This window comes from Lithobates pipiens, unplaced genomic scaffold (genome assembly GCF_037356315.1).
Source record: "Lithobates pipiens isolate NorthernLeopardFrog02 unplaced genomic scaffold, aLitPip1_a1.2 Scaffold_18, whole genome shotgun sequence".
Lineage (NCBI taxonomy): Eukaryota > Metazoa > Chordata > Amphibia > Anura > Ranidae > Lithobates > Lithobates pipiens.
Window position 1 is genome coordinate 632,246,390 of NW_027507758.1, and position 16,784 is coordinate 632,263,173.

At 52.6% G+C, this 16,784-nt stretch overlaps 1 protein-coding gene across 1 annotated transcript in view; it reads left to right on the forward strand.

Annotated features, from left to right (window-relative positions):
• The window catches only part of LOC143986883 (uncharacterized), a 171,759-nt gene that overhangs the window by 80,602 nt on the left and 74,373 nt on the right, over nucleotides 1-16,784 (forward strand). Inside the window, 1 exon segment of the mRNA XM_077485289.1 lies at nucleotides 10,211-11,858. Coding sequence (XP_077341415.1) covers nucleotides 10,211-11,858 — 1,648 coding nt within the window.

Below are 16,784 nucleotides of genomic sequence, written 5' to 3' on the forward strand. Positions count from 1 at the left end.
AACTCTGATGCCCCGTACACATGATCGGATTATCTGGCGGACCAGAGTTTCCCCAAAGTCCGGCGGACTTAGAAAGAAGTTTTAACTCAAAATTGTCCGCCGAATCCAGGCATCTGTGTGCTAGTCCTCTGGACTTTTGAAATGAATGGACTTGCCCGCATACGGAGCAAAGTCCGTTCATTTTGAACGTGGCTCCAGGTAGATGGGACTAGCGAAGGAGGTCAATGTCACCGCCTCCATCGGCGCGATTGACACGTCACTGGCTCCGTCACCTGGTATGGACTCAAAGGGGAAGCCCTACACCAAAAAAAGGGCGTGGGGGTCCCCCCAAAGGCCCATATCAGACCCTTATCCGAGCACGCAGGCTGGCCGGTCAGGCCCCTTCAAAAGTCCGGTAGACTCCTGCCATTGTCCAGCGGTTTGTCCGCCGCACCTAGTCCGCTGGGCTAAGTGCGCCGGATAGGCCGATTGTGTGTACGTGGCATGACACTTTTGAACGCCCTGGAGCACCAAGACAATGGAAACGCTCCAAAAATTATCCCATTTTGGAAGGAAAACACCCCAACATATAATCTATAAGGCATAATTTGTCTTTTGAACATGTGATTTTTTTCTACAAGTTTTTGGAAAATGTGGAAAGAAAATGAAAACGCATTTTTTTTTTGCTTACACAAAGTTGTCCATTTATACAATATTTCTAACACATAGCATGTACATACCAAAAATTACACCCCAAAATAGATTATCCTACTCATCTTGAGTACGGCGATACCACATATGGGAGACTTTTCCACAGCCAGGCCACATACAGAGGTCCAACATGCAGGGATTACCGTCAGGTGTTCTAGGGGCATACATTTCAAATCTAATTTGACTACCTATTACACTTTTGTGAGGCACTGTAGTGGCATGGATGGGAACTGATGTGGCATGGATGAGCATGAATGGGGATGGATGAGCCGTAGATTGGGATGGCTGAGCATGGTTGAGCCAAAAATGTGGATGGCTGATTATGGATGGGATGACTGAGCATGAATGAGTATGGCTGAGTACGAATGGGATAGCTGAGTATGGATGGGATGGCTGTGTACGGATGGGTACCGCTGAGTACGGCTGAGTATGGCTGGGTACGGCTTTGTATGGCTGAGTATGACTGAGCACCACTGGGTATGCCTGAGTACCACTGGGTATGACTGAGTACAGCTGGGTATGGCTGGGGGTGGTTGGATGGATGAGTATTGCTGAGTATGGATGGCTGAGCATGGATGGATGAGTATTGCTGAGTATGGATGGCTGAATGAATATGACAGAGGGATGGCTGAGCATGGATGGCTGGCTGGCTGGATGAGTATGACAGAGGAATGGCTGAGCATGGATGGATGGATGGCTGCAATGGGCACGGATCAGCACTGTGGGCAATACAGATCCAGCCCACAGTGCTGCTGCACCCGATCTCTCCCCTCTCCGCTCACACTGTACCGATTGGTACAGAGAGGGGAGAGAGGAACCGGACATGATGCTGGTTTGTTTACAAGTGATCGTTCTGTCATTTGACGGAGCGATCACGTTGTAAACAACCGATGTCAGGGGCCCCTTTACCGTGATCCATCATGGATACTCCCATGTGCACGTCAATGTACGCCCTCCCAGAGTTATCGAGCCTTGTTGTAGCTGTCATTCGGCTATGGCCTGATGGTTAAGGAGAATATGGCAGACAGTATACGAAATAAGATCACTAAATGATTGAAGTGACAGTGAGACGACTCGGGGTGCCATAATTGTGATTGATAATGAATCGAACTGTGGAATATGGGATGAAGTGGAGACTAAATGAAATGACTGAATCGCTGTCGACACTAGTTGGAGTGCTGGATTTGGATCGGTGTGTGGGGTATATGAAATATAATGACTGGAATGATTGCCATGACAGAGGCACGGATCAGTGTGCTGCGATTGCAACTGACAACGAACCGGACTGTGCAGCATGGAATGAAATGAGATAAAATGACAAACACGGGCCGACATTAATTGGTGTGTCGCAGATGCGACTGGATTCGGAGTGAAGTCAAGGGTATGCAAAATGTAATGAATTAAATGATTTGCCATGACAGAGGCACGAATCGGTGTGCCGCAATTTGGGACTGACAGAGAACCGAACTGTGAAGCATGGATCTGCATGAGACGAAATGACTAGAACGAGCCGACACGAATCAGTGCATCGCAGATGCGACTGGATTCAAATCAGAGTAAAGGTTATGCGAAATGTAACAAATGAAATGATTGCCATGACAGAGGCATGAATCGATGTGCCGTAATTGTGACTGACAGCGATCCGGACTGGGGAGCATGGAATGCAATGAGATGAAATTACTAAACTGAGCCGTCATGAATCAGTGCATCGCTGATGTGACTTGATTTGAACTGAGGTGAAGGGTGTGCAAAATAAAAACGAATGCCATGACAGAGACACAAATCTGTTCGCTGTGATTGCGACTAACAGTGAACCGGATTGTGGAGCATGGTATGAGAGGACATGAGTAAAACTAGCCAAGACAAATCTGTGAGTTGCTGATGAGCCTGGATTTGGGTCGGGGTGTAGGGTATGTGAAATGTGACAGAGGCACAAATCTGTGTTCTGCCATTGGGACTGACAACGAACCGGACTGTGGAGCATGGGATGATATGAGATAAAATTGACTAAAAATAAGCCGACACATGTTGGTGAGTTGCTGAAGCGACCAGACTCCGGACGGTCTGGGGAGTATACGAACTAAAATAACTGAAGTGATAGACAATGTTTTTTAAGTGAAATGGGCTGACTTTGTAGCGTGCAACAATGAAGAACGAGAATGTACGAATGAAACCGATGTGAAACGGCTCGGGGTTTGTGCTCAACAAACTGAGCCACGAGTTTGTAGTTTGCATGAGGCTAAATAAGGCTGCATACGGAGATTTAACGAATGGCTCGTAAGTTCAGTTGCGGGGCCTCATTGATACGGGGTACTTTAACAAAAAATGACAGGTGAAATGAAGAAATGATATACGAATCCTACCTGCGACAGTTGAGCAAGACTCGATCTACGAAAAACCACGAATGGAGAACCGAAAGCCTCTGGAAGTTCAGACACGCAACTCACTAACACCGAGGAAGTTGGAAGAGTTGGCCTAGTGGGGTAACGAATCGCGCACCGGAACCAACAAAGACCACAGATGAGTGGGCTGCTTAAATACCCTCCCGGACTCCTCCCATAATATCAGGCCACCATACTGGCCTTTATATATATTATATATATATATATATATATATATATATATATATATATATATATTGTGACAGAGCGAGGCTCTGTCCCTATGAAATTGGAGGAAAACGAGACGCAGACACAGAGTTTGCATATCTCCAGCCCTGTGTCTGGGTCTTGATGTTAACGAGCAGGGTGTGTGCCCAGCTGCATATAAGCCATATAAATGAAGGGCTGTTGGTGTGGAAGGTGGAGGAGTGTGAACAGCTTGCTGCTGGCTGAAGAGTGGTTTGCCCTGTGGGAGACTGTAGTCCGTGTAAGGGACTGGGAAAGGCTGACAACCTTGAGAGTCAGGAAGACTAAGGAAGCCGGTGAGTCCAGGGGGCTGGAAAGAGTTGACAAATCTGTTGGGAGCAAGCAGAGGAACTGTTGACAATTGAGAGCCAGGTGGCTTGGTATGTTCATTTGTGTGCTGAATGAATTTAAACCCCTGCGTGGGATTACTGGATGAACTAAATATTTTGTTTTCTTATAATAAACGTGGGCTACCAGGCCCTTAACCATAAAACGCCTGCCTGATGTAGACTAAAACGTGCATCTACCAATTGTGCTTAATCACCCCAACATTACAAGTGGTGGAGAATGCGGGCATAAAGACGGTGGAATCCGGGTCCTTGCTCCATGGTGAGTCGCATCAGGAACTACTGCTAGCTGTGTGTGGCAGCCAGGCGAACAGCATTGCGTATATGTTTATTTGATGGACTGTGTTGCATGCAGGTTGTGTACCTGTGAAGGAAGAATTAAACATCAGATTTTTTTTTTTTTTCCTTTCTCTGCTGAGAACTGTTACAAGCTGCTGTGTGCATGTGATTGCAAGGATGAGGCAGTCAAAAAGCAAGAAGTTCATGTTTAATCAAGTTAAAGAGGATGTTGTTCCTGGCAGCCTGAGCCCAAAGGTGCCACAGCATGACGCAAGGAGGCCTCTGCGCTGCATCCGTTGTAGTGAGTGGGGACATGCTGTTGCCCATTGCCCCTTGTCACAGGAATGTTTGTGGAATAACCAAGCTGGATGGGAGGTTGATGAATTCTGGAGCTCATCTACTAATGATTGTGATCAGCTGTGTCCTCAGAAGTGGTATCCAATGGCAACGAGTGAGAGCCAGTCATGGAGGAGATGCCAAGAAGTGAGCTCAGCATGGTCTGAGAAGATGTCTCCACCTTGTAGGACCAGTAAAAAGGGGCCAGTGACATGTGAGACAGCGAATGAATGGTTCAAGCGGAATCGCAAAGAGTCGGGTGCACTGCAAGGGGCTGAGATCTTGGCCTCTGACTATATGCAACCCATGCTGCCTACAGAGGAGGTGGGAGACTTCCTTGTAAGATTTGAAAAAGTTGCTGTAAAGAGAAAATGGCCTAGGAACCGGTGGCCAAAACTGCTACAAACCTTATTGCGGATAGAGTTCCGGTCGGTTTACCATTTGATGGATGGGGGCCAGGATGACTATTGCAAGTTTAAAGAGGAAATCCTTCTTAGAGGAGAGTTCCATCGTATCATGGGCCGCCAGCAATGCTCCAGGATGGGAGAAGTGTCGCCGGAAGTCCTAGGAATTGGAAATCCAGAGAAACGTAAGGTTTTCTGTCATGGCCACTTAGGCAAAGGGGTCAGTCCAGAAAGGAGAGTATATCAGCCTGAATCCTGCATGAGGTATAGCCAACCAGCTTTGGAGCGCAAGTCTGCAGTTACCCCTAGCAACAAGGATCTTGTGTTACCTACAGGGGGCGTCAGTGGGTCCAGAAAGGCTGCAGTTTTGCTCCCTGGCCACATGGGGGAGTCAGCCTATGGAGACACCACACCAGTGAGACAACGCACTCAAGTGAAGGCTATGACACCAGCTGCAGGAACTGGTAAGACTGTTTCAGTTTATGATGCTGAATCCAGTGAAGTGGGAGTATGTCCAGTGGGGAGATCCGCAGTACAAATGGACATAGACTTTCTGCATTGTGCTACCCAGAGCAGTGGGGAGGCGCAGCATAAAGCCCAACTAGACGCAGGGCTAAAGACTGAAAAGGACATGGGGACTCTGCATATGCCTGCTATGATCCAGCAGATGGCTGGTAAAATTGAGCTAGGGGTGACCAAAACAGTGCTGGTACCATGTTCCCTAGTGACAGCTGCTGCAGGGTTGCCCAGGGAAACTTCCAAGGAGCTTGCAGTGTTAGAGCAGAGAGTTTCCCAGGTCAGCTATGGAGCTGCCTAAATAGGCAAAAGTGCCCCTTTACAGAGAGCAGGTGCTGTGAAGAGTCGCTCAGAGGTTATGGTGGCTCATAAACAAACCACAAAAACAGCAGTTGTGTCTACATGTAATGAGAATGCTAATGATCGTACTAACAAAAGTGATACTATTGCTAAACGTGATGAGTGTAATGACATTGAAACATGTATTTCTTGTAATGTCATATCTGAGAGTGAGGTTGGTAATGTGTTCACTACCAGTGATGAGAGTAGGAGATCTCCCATGATAGGCAGAGGCACAAGATTGTCCATGGAAGTCTCATGGGGACTCCATGTGTTGGAGTCAGAGGCTGCCCAGGATGGCTCTGGTGCTATGCTGGTGGAACAAGGGGGGACTAATTCACACAGTGAGAGCGTGTGGGCGCAGCCCCACAACCCTACATGTAGCCCAGTGGGCAAGGGGTTAATTCAGCCTGCAAAAGTTGAGTGTACAAAGCTGAATGTGTCTGCAGTGCCACCAGAAAAAGGTGTTCAGAATGGTGTGCTGCACCAAGCTTTAGGTGATGAAGCATCACCCCAATGCAACGTTGATAAAAGTGTGGTGTTACAAAATGATGTATATAGAAGTGAGGAATGTGCAGTTAAAGCTAATGAATCCCATGTTTCTGTGCGGCTTTCTACAGCAGGTGATGCAACGCTGTGGAACGCCCATGGTGGAACCACAATGGACTGGGACAGCTGGGCCAAACAATTGCTAGCCATGCTGGATAGGGCTAGCTTAAGTAACAAGGGTGTGGACACAACTTCTATGCCAGACAGGGGGATCGCAGAGCCGCCGGTGGTTGAGGGCGTCCTGGTCCCTGCAAAGGTTGATGCCCTCCCCTCTGAAGAAACAGTTCAGGGCACAGGCATCGCAGATGTGTTGTCCACAGCTCCACAGCTAAATGATATTGAGTATCAAAGTGATAGTGTGACTTGTAATGACCTGCAGAGGCTCACCAACACTGGTGCAGAAGGGATAAGTGTGAGACATGTGTCTGACAGCTCTCCAGGGGAGCAACAAGCTGTGATGATGAGTACCTCCAAGGAGGATGAGGTCTCTTCAAATGTCTCACCCTCTCAACCTGCAGTCGCTGAGCCCCTCCATGTCTTGGACAGGGTAAAAGACCCTAGAAAGTTCTGTTATTTAGACATGGGATGTTTAGAGATGACAGAAACCTTACTGGAAATGCTAGAGTTGGTAAAAATGAACTTGCTGTATACTTGGGTATCTCCACCGCAGTTGGACCAGGTGGTGCTGCGTAGCACCAATGGGTGGAGCCAAGTGGTACAGGCAGTGCTGGGAAACCTTGACCAAGAGTGGAATTGGTGGGACCAATGGTTACCCATTTGGCACAGGATCTCCAGATTCTCTGTGAGCGTACTTCTAGTTATTGATTGGTATGGAAGGCACGCGAGAGAACTGCCTGAGATATCAGAGGTCTCTCCGTCTGATGCGGTGACTAGAAACATCTCTGCTGGTGTGGTCCGAGGTGCGGCGGAGCAGTGGTCAGTAGAGGGCGCAGATACTGCCTTACCCGCTAGGCCTCATGAGAAGGAACGGCCCAGAATGGACTCAGCAGTAGCAGAGATGCTTTCTGTCACTGGCCCAGGGGTACAAGTTAAGGTGCCCGGAGACACTATGGAAGAAAGTGTTAATATTGGTTGCCATAACAATGTAATGTGTTCACATGGAAAAAATGGGTTATGCTTGGGTCAGAGTAGGTTGTTAGAACAAGTACCCATGGAGTGTTGGACAACGGGTGAGGTGGAGCTGTGCTATGGTCCCGTCGGATGTAGTCCCTCCTCGGGTCTTCTTCTAACAAACACTGAATTGGAAAGCTGTGATCTGTTAAGAGTTCGTTCTGTAAACAATGATTTGGTTGCAGTGGGTAACAAGAGAAACTGTTTTGAACCTGAAATACAGATGGTGAAGGGTAAAATGGGTATTTGTAAGTTGAAAGGAGGGCTCAAGGAAGGCAGAGTTCCCCCAAGAAAAGTGAATAAGCCCAGGGACCCCAAAAGAAGAGGAAGGCTGAGTATAGGAAAATATAGGAACCTGTTAAGATCCAGGGGGGAATGTTCCTGGAAGCGCACCCGGAAAAAAGGTTGGGCCTACGTGGCTGACAGCCAGCACAGAGGTGTCCCAACCATCATGATGGGTGCTGGTGTTCCTCCCTCCGGATCGAAACAAAGGGGGGGGATATGTGACAGAGCGAGGCTCTGTCCCTATGAAATTGGAGGAAAACGAGACGCAGACACAGAGTTTGCATATCTCCAGCCCTGTGTCTGGGTCTTGATGTTAACGAGCAGGGTGTGTGCCCAGCTGCATATAAGCCATATAAATGAAGGGCTGTTGGTGTGGAAGGTGGAGGAGTGTGAACAGCTTGCTGCTGGCTGAAGAGTGGTTTGCCCTGTGGGAGACTGTAGTCCGTGTAAGGGACTGGGAAAGGCTGACAACCTTGAGAGTCAGGAAGACTAAGGAAGCCGGTGAGTCCAGGGGGCTGGAAAGAGTTGACAAATCTGTTGGGAGCAAGCAGAGGAACTGTTGACAATTGAGAGCCAGGTGGCTTGGTATGTTCATTTGTGTGCTGAATGAATTTAAACCCCTGCGTGGGATTACTGGATGAACTAAATATTTTGTTTTCTTATAATAAACGTGGGCTACCAGGCCCTTAACCATAAAACGCCTGCCTGATGTAGACTAAAACGTGCATCTACCAATTGTGCTTAATCACCCCAACATTACAATATATATAATGTTAAATGATTTATTTTTCTCCACCAGACTAGTTTTCACAGGAACAGATATCAGGTTTGTTTGAGGATGCTTCTCAAACAAATATTTTGGTAACAAGTACATAGGCTACTGTATTGACATTTCAGGTGCATGTGTGGGCCTCGTCTCACCTTCCTCTCACTCACTCAGATGTGATTTCTCGTAGGCTCAATTTGGCTCAATAAGGAAGATTTGAACTTAATAAATAATAAATCGTAACGTTGTTGGGGTTTTTGAGCAGTATATTACGTTTGGAAAATGTCATTATAATGTATATTATGTTATTTATCCATGCCACAAGGACATCCTGTGTAATATAGAGGGTACGCATACCAGAGATCATGTTTTTTATAATGCACTTTTTTGAAGCTTTATACAATTTTGTATGAATAAAAATATTTTTCTATATATCTAATTCATTTATTTTGTGTGTTTTTGCTGCAACCCCACCAGAGACTCCATCTGAAAAATACTAAAGAGAGGAGTGGCATCACCATGTCCATAAGATATACTGTACCAGACAAATATAATGGGTGCCAACCCGTCCCTCGCTTATCCCACCACTGCTGCTGGACACAGACAGTGGCATTGATACACAGGCAGGCTCTGAGGAGAGACAAAGCCTGTCAGCAACTTCCAGGGGATTTCTTCTCCCCCCCCCCCACTCCTCTTGACATACAATAGAGCAGGGTGGATCATGGCTGCTGCCCTCTCTATTCCTGTGCTGATTGGCCATGGCCAGAATCAGGGAATACAGCAACAGATGATTATGGGACATGTAGTCCCGGTCACCAGTGGCCTTATTGCAATTCCCTGGGGGCAGACTACAAACCCCAGCAGGGGGAGAGGCAGAGGAATTAAGGACCCCAGGGGGCTGCCTGAGAGCAGGGGAGAGACCACAAGGGCAGAGAGAAGACCGGACACCAGAGAGAGGTGCTGCACTTTGGGGTTGGTGTGACTACCCCGCCAATAGCTCCATGGTCGGTCAAAGACATCTTGCAAACTGAGGGGAACTTGGGTCATTGCAAGGCGCATCTGTGCCGGTGTCACAGGGCATTCCACCAGGTAACCAGTCGGGCAACCTGAAAGTGTCTGTTCTAGGACATCTCTTCCTTGGGTCTTCTTGACACGGGATTGGTGAGCGGGCATTTGTCCATCCTCTCCTAACAAAGGACACTGCTTCTTGTTAGCTCCCCCACCTCCAGGGAAAGGTAGCTCTGCCTCCAGCTCCAGGGGAAGACAGCTGCTCCCCCCACCTCCGGGCAAAGGCAGCTCCTACTCCAGGGAAAGACAGCTCCGCCCCCCACCTCCAGGGAAAGGCAGCTCTGCCTCCAGCTCCAGGGAAAAACAGCTCTGACCCCAACTCAGTGGAAAAGGCAGCTCCGCCTCCAGCTCCAGGGAAAGACAGCTCAGCTCCCTCACCTCCAGGGGAAAGGCAGATCTGCCTCCAACTCCAGGGAAAGACAGCTTCGCCCCCCACCTCCAGGGAAAGGCAGCTCCACCACCAGCTCCAGGGAAAGACAGCTCCGCCCCTCACCTCCGGGAAAGGCAGCTCTGCCTCCAGCTCCAGGGAAAGACAGCTCTGCCCCCCCCCCCACCTCCAGAGAAAGGCAGCTCTGCCTCCAGCTCCAGGGAAAGACAGCTCCGCCCCCCCCACCTCCGGGGAAAGGCAGTTCTGCCTCCAGCTCCAGGTAAAAACAGCTCCAACCCCCACCTTCAGGGAAAGGAAGCTCTGCCTCCAGCTCCAGGGAAAAACAGCTCCGCCACCCACCTCCGGGGAAAGGAAGCTCTGCCTCCAGCTCCAGGTAAAAATAGCTCCGCCCCCCACCTCCGGGGAAAGTCAGCTCTGCCTCCAGCTCCAGGGAAAGACAGCCAGTTCTGCCCCCCACCTCCGGGGAAAGCCAGCTCTCCCTCCAGCTCAAGAGAAAGGCAGCTCTGCCTCCAGCTCCAGGTAAAAACAGCTCCGCCCCCCACCTCCGGGGAAAGGCAGCTCCACCACCAGCTCCAGGGAAAGACAGCTCCGCCCCTCACCTCCGGGGAAAGGCAGCTCTGCCTCCAGCTCCTGGGAAAGACAGCTCCGCCCCCCACCTCCTGGGAAAGGCAGCTCTGCCTCCAGCTCCAGGGAAAGACAGCACCGCCCCCCCGCACCTCCGGGGAAAGGCAGTTCTGCCTCCAGCTCCAGGTAAAAACAGCTCCAACCCCCACCTTCGGGGAAAGGAAGCTCTGCCTCCAGCTCCAGGGAAAAACAGCTCCGCCCCCACCTCCGGGCAAAGTCAGCTCTGCCTCCAGCTCCAGGGAAAGACAGCTCCGCCCCCACCTCCGGGGAAAGTCAGCTCTGCCTCCAGCTCCAGGGAAAGACAGCTCCGCCCCCCCCACCTCCAGAGAAAGGCAGCTCTGCCTCCAGCTCCAGGTAAAAACAGCTCCGCCACCCACCTCCGGGGAAAGGAAGCTCTGCCTCCAGCTCCAGGTAAAAACAGCTCCGCCCCCCACCTCCGGGGAAAGTCAGCTCTGCCTCCAGCTCCAGGGAAAGACAGCCAGTTCTGCCCCCCACCTCCGGGGAAAGCCAGCTCTCCCTCCAGCTCAAGAGAAAGGCAGCTCTGCCTCCAGCTCCAGGTAAAAACAGCTCCGCCCCCCACCTCCGGGGAAAGGCAGCTCTGCCTCCAGCTCCAGGGTAAGACAGCTCCACCGCCTACCTCTGGGGAAAGGCAGCTCTGCCTCCAGCTCCAGGGAAAAACAGCTCCACCCCCCACCTCTGGGGGAAAGGCAGATCTGCCTCCAGATCCATGGAAAAACAGCTTCGCCCCCCCACCTCCAGGGAAAGGCAGCTCCACCACCAGCTCCAGGGAAAGACAGCTCTGCCCCTCACCTCCGGGGAAAGGCAGCTCTGCCTCCAGCTCCTGGGAAAGACAGCTCCGCCCCCCACCTCCAGGGAAAGGCAGCTCTGCCTCCAGCTCCCGGGAAAGACAGCTACATCCCCCACGTCCAGGGAAAGGCAGCTCTGCCTCCAGCTCCAGGGAAAGACAGCTCCGCCCCCCCACCTCCAGGGAAAGGCAGTTCTGCCTCCAGCTACAGCTCCAACCCCCACCTTCGGGGAAAGGAAGCTCTGCCTCCAGCTCCAGGGAAAAACAGCTCTGCCCCCACCTCCGGGCAAAGTCAGCTCTGCCTCCAGCTCCAGGGAAAGACAGCTACGTCCCCCACGTCCAGGGAAAGGCAGCTCTGCCTCCAGCTCCAGGGAAAGACAGCTCCGCCCCCCCACCTCCGGGGAAAGGCAGTTCTGCCTCCAGCTACAGCTCCAACCCCCACCTTCGGGGAAAGGAAGCTCTGCCTCCAGCTCCAGGGAAAAACAGCTCTGCCCCCACCTCCGGGCAAAGTCAGCTCTGCCTCCAGCTCCAGGGAAAGACAGCTCTGAGCCCACCTCTGGGGAAAGTCAGCTCTGCCTCCAGCTCCAGGGAAAGACAGCTCCGCCCCCCCCACCTCCAGAGAAAGGCAGCTCTGCCTCCAGCTCCAGGTAAAAACAGCTCCGCCACCCACCTCCGGGGAAAGGAAGCTCTGCCTCCAGCTCCAGGTAAAAACAGCTCAGCCCCCCACCTCCGGGGAAAGTCAGCTCTGCCTCCAGCTCCAGGGAAAGACAGCCCCGCCCCCCCCCCCCGAGGAAAGGCAGCTCTGCCTCCAGATCCAGGTAAAAACAGCTCCAACCCCGACCTTCGGTGAAAGGCAGCTCTGCCTCCAGCTCCAGGGAAACACAGTTCTGCCCCCCACCTCCGGGGAAAGCCAGCTCTCCCTGCAGCTCAAGAGAAAGGCAGCTCTGCCTAGAGCTCCAGGTAAAAACAGCTCCGCCCCCCAACTCCGGGGAAAGGCAGCTCTGCCTCCAGCTCCAGGTAAAAACAGCTCCGCCCCCCCATCTCCAGGGAAAGGCAGCTCTGCCTCCAGTTCCAGGGAAAGACAGCTCCGCCCCCCTCCTCCAGGGAAAGGCAGCTCTGTATCTAGGTCCAAGGAAAGACAGCTCCGCCCCCCACCTCCGGTGAAAGGCAGCTCTGCCTCCAGCTCCAGGGTAAGACAGCTCCACCGCCTACCTCTGGGGAAAGGCAGCTCTGCCTCCAGCTCCAGGGAAAAACAGCTCCACCCCCCACCTCCAGGGAAAAACAGCTCCGCCCCCTCACCTCCGGTAAAAGGAAGCTCTGCCTCCAGCTCCAGGGAAAGACAGCTCCGCCCCCAACCTCTGGGGAAAGGCAGCTCTGCATCCAGGTCCAGGGAAAGACAGCTCCACCGCCCACCTCTGGGGAAAGGCAGCTCTGCCTCCAGCTCCAGGGAAAGACAGCTCTGCCCCCCCCACCTCCAGAAAAAGGCAGCTCTGCCTCCAGCTCCAGGTAAAAGCAGCTCCGCCCCCCACCTCCGGGGAAAGGAAGCTCTGCCTCCAGCTCCAGGCAAAAACAGCTCCGCCCCCCACCTCCGGGGAAAGTCAGCTCTGCCTCCAGCTCCAGGTAAAAACAGCTCCGCCCCCCACCTCCGGTGAAAGGAAGCTCTGCCTCCAGCTCCAGGGAAAAACAGCTCCGCTCCCTCACCTCCGGTAAAAGGAAGCTCTACCTCCAGCTCCAGGGAAAGACAGCTCCGCCCCCCCCCCCCCACCTCCAGAGAAAGGCAGCTCTGCCTCCAGCTCCAGGTAAAAACAGCTCCACCCCCCACCTCCAGGGAAAGTCAGCTCTGCCTCCAGCTCCAGGGAAAGACAGCTCCGCCCCCCCCCCCCCGAGGAAAGGCAGCTCTGCCTCCAGCTCCAGGTAAAAACAGCTCCAACCCCGACCTTCGGTGAAAGGCAGCTCTGCCTCCAGCTCCAGGAAAAGACAGTTCTGCCCCCCACCTCCGGGGAAAGCCAGCTCTGCCTCCAGCTCCAGAGAAAGGCAGCTCTGCCTCCAGCTCCAGGTAAAAACAGCTCCGCCCCCCACCTCCGGGGAAAGGCAGCTCTGCCTCCAGCTCCAGGGAAAAACAGCTCCGCCCCCCCATCTCCAGGGAAAGGCAGCTCTGCCTCCAGTTCCAGGGAAAGACAGCTCCGCCCCCCTCCTCCAGGGAAAGGCAGCTCTGTATCTAGGTCCAGGGAAAGACAGCTCCGCCCCCCACCTCCGGGGAAAGGCAGCTCTGCCTCCAGCTCCAGGGTAAGACAGCTCCACCGCCTACCTCTGGGGAAAGGCAGCTCTGCCTCCAGCTCCAGGGAAAAACAGCTCCGCCCCCCACCTCCAGGGAAAGGCAGCTCTGCCTCCAGATCCATGGAAAAACAGCTCCGCCCCCTCACCTCCGGTAAAAGGAAGCTCTGCCTCCAGCTCCAGGGAAAGACAGCTCCGCCCCAACCTCTGGGGAAAGGCAGCTCTGCATCCAGGTCCAGAGAAAGACAGCTCCATCGCCCACCTCTGGGGAAAGGCAGCTCTGCCTCCAGCTCCAGGGAAAGACAGCTCCGCCCCCCACCTCCGGGGAAAGGCAGCTCTGCCTCCAGCTCCAGGTAAAAACAGCTCCGCCCCCCCATCTCCAGGGAAAGGCAGCTCTGCCTCCAGTTCCAGGGAAAGACAGCTCCGCCCCCCTCCTCAAGGGAAAGGCAGCTCTGTATCTAGGTCCAGGGAAAGACAGCTCCGCCCCCCACCTCCGGGGAAAGGCAGCTCTGCCTCCAGCTCCAGGGTAAGACAGCTCCACCGCCTACCTCTGGGGAAAGGCAGCTCTGCCTCCAGCTCCAGGGAAAAACAGCTCCACCCCCCACCTCCAGGGAAAGGCAGCTCTGCCTCCAGATCCATGGAAAAACAGCTCCGCCCCCTCACCTCCGGTAAAAGGAAGCTCTGCCTCCAGCTCCAGGGAAAGACAGCTCCGCCCCAACCTCTGGGGAAAGGCAGCTCTGCATCCGGGTCCAGGGAAAGACAGCTCCACCGCCCACCTCTGGGGAAAGGCAGCTCTGCCTCCAGCTCCAGGGAAAGACAGCTCCGCCCCCCCACCTCCAGAGAAAGGCAGCTCCAGGTAGAAACAGCTCCGCCCCCCACCTCCGGGGAAAGTCACCTCTGCCTCCAGCTCCAGGGAAAGACAGCTCCGCCCCCCCACCTCCAGAGAAAGGCAGCTCTGCCTCCAGCTCCAGGTAAAAGCAGCTTCGCCCCCCACCTCCGGGGAAAGGAAGCTCTGCCTCCAGCTCCAGGCAAAAACAGCTCTGCCCCCCACCTCCGGTGAAAGGAAGCTCTGCCTCCAGCTCCAGGGAAAAACAGCTCCGCTCCCTCACCTCCGGTGAAAGGAAGCTCTACCTCCAGCTCCAGGGAAAGACAGCTCCGCCCCCCCCCCCCCCACCTCCAGAGAAAGGCAGCTCTGCCTCCAGCCCCAGGTAAAAACAGCTCCGCCCCCCCACCTCCGGGGAAAGTCAGCTCTGCCTCCAGCTCCAGGGAAAGACAGCTCCGCCCCTTCACCTCTAATGAAAGGAAGCTCTGCCTCCAGCTTCAGGTAAAAACAGCTCCGCCCCCCACCTCCAGGGAAAGGCAGCTCTGCCTCTAGCTCCAGGGAAAAACAGCTCCGCCCCCCACCTCCGGAGAAAGGCAGCTCTGCCTCTAGCTCCAGATAAAAACAGCTCTGCCCCCCACCTCCGGGGGAAAAGAAGCTCTGGCTCCAGCTCCAGGCAAAAACAGCTCCGCCCCCCCACCTCCGGGGAAAGTCAGCCCTGCCTCCAGCTCTCGGTAAAAACAGCTCCGCCCCCCACCTCCGGGGAAAGGAAGCTCTGCCTCCAGCTCCAGACAAAAACAGCTCCGCCCCCCACCTCCGGGGAAAGTCAGCTCTGCCTCCAGCTCCAGGTAAAAACAGCTCCGCCCCCCACCTTTGGGGAAAGTCAGCTCTGCCTCCAGCTCCAGGGAAAAACAGCTCCGTCCCCTCACCTCCGGTAAATGGAAGCTCTGCCTCCAGCTCCAGGGAAAGACAGCTCTGCCCCCCAACCTCTGGGGAAAGGCAGCTCTGCATCCAGGTCCAGGGAAAGACAGCTCCACCGCCCACCTCTGGGGAAAGGCAGCTCTGCCTCCAGCTCCAGGGAAAGACAGCTCTGCCCCCCCCCCCCACCTCCAGAGAAAGGCAGCTCTGCCTCCAGCTCCAGGGAAAGACAGCTCCGCCCCCTCACCTCCGGTGAAAGGAAGCTCTGCCTCCAGCTCACAAACGAATCGCAAAAATTGCTCTGGTCAGGAAGGGGGTAAAATCTTCCGGGGCTAAAGCTGTTAAAGGGACAGACGTACAGCTACGACGGTTCGCGGGATTGTGACGACCTGCTATGGTATAATGACGGCAGCTGGTAGGTAAGCGGTTAATATATTTTTTTTATTATTATTTGTGTAAATTTCATACTATGTACACGTTTAAATATAAACTTCATTTTACCATGTTTGGAAAATAGATTCAAAATAAGCATGATCACATGGTTTGTTAGATACATTAACCCGGCACATATTGTTATTGTCCTTGCCAGTTATCACTAATATCTCATCCAGTACATTCTTTCATGAAGAAGAGAAAAGGGAGTGGGGCAAAGGAGGGGGTTACGTCTGCACAGAGCTAACATGACACACACACACACAAGATGTAGAACGGTTCCAGCATTCACACACATAAACGATTATCTCTCTAAAATCGCTTAAATTTTTCCCATTTGTACACAACACATGCATATTCTCTCACTTTCTTTTAACGCTCTTCAATATTTTCCTGCTCAAAGCGGACCTTCAGTCATTTTTTTACTTAACATCTATTAAAGTGCCCTATTTCCCTTGTTGTTTTAACTTTGGGTAGTAAAACTTTTTTTTTCTGCCAGTTAATACCTTATACAGCCCACTTCCTGTTTCTACTCTGGTCATTAGCCTATCATGCACAGCTCTCTCTCTCTCTCACAAGAGTTTGACAGGAAGGGAGAGGGGATAAGAGGGCCAATGAGAGCTGCAGGGCTGGAGGTGTGCCTCTGTAAATCCAGGAAGTGAACATGCACCCTCGGAAACAATTTGACGCATGCTCGGAAGCATTAAACTTCCCTTTTATTGTGCCATTGAATGTGTCGTATGTCGCGGTGTTATTGACCGCCGGAATCTGGTGTGACCGCGTGTAGGCAAGACAGTTTGAGCGAAATTCCGTTGAAATTCCGATGGGAAAACCATCAGAGCTTTTTCCAGGGAGAATTCCAATAGTGTGTACGTGGCATTATTGTGCTTATACCCTCTTGCCTCTGAACTACTTTTACAGCAGATGTGCTCTTCATATAACCTGTGAACAGCACTATTCTTCCCTTTCTTACCTATAACATTCTGATGGACAGTAGACAATGACGACATAACATATAATCACCAATCAATACAGTTTGATTAAGGGGAGTAAAAATTCCAAAAATGCCTTACCGATCAAGGAAGTCTGATAACTTAAATGTAATCAGGACTTACCTCAGCCGGCTGATTATCAGAAATGCTCAGATCCTCTCAAGTTTCGCGTTTCGGATTCTCTGGGTCACCTA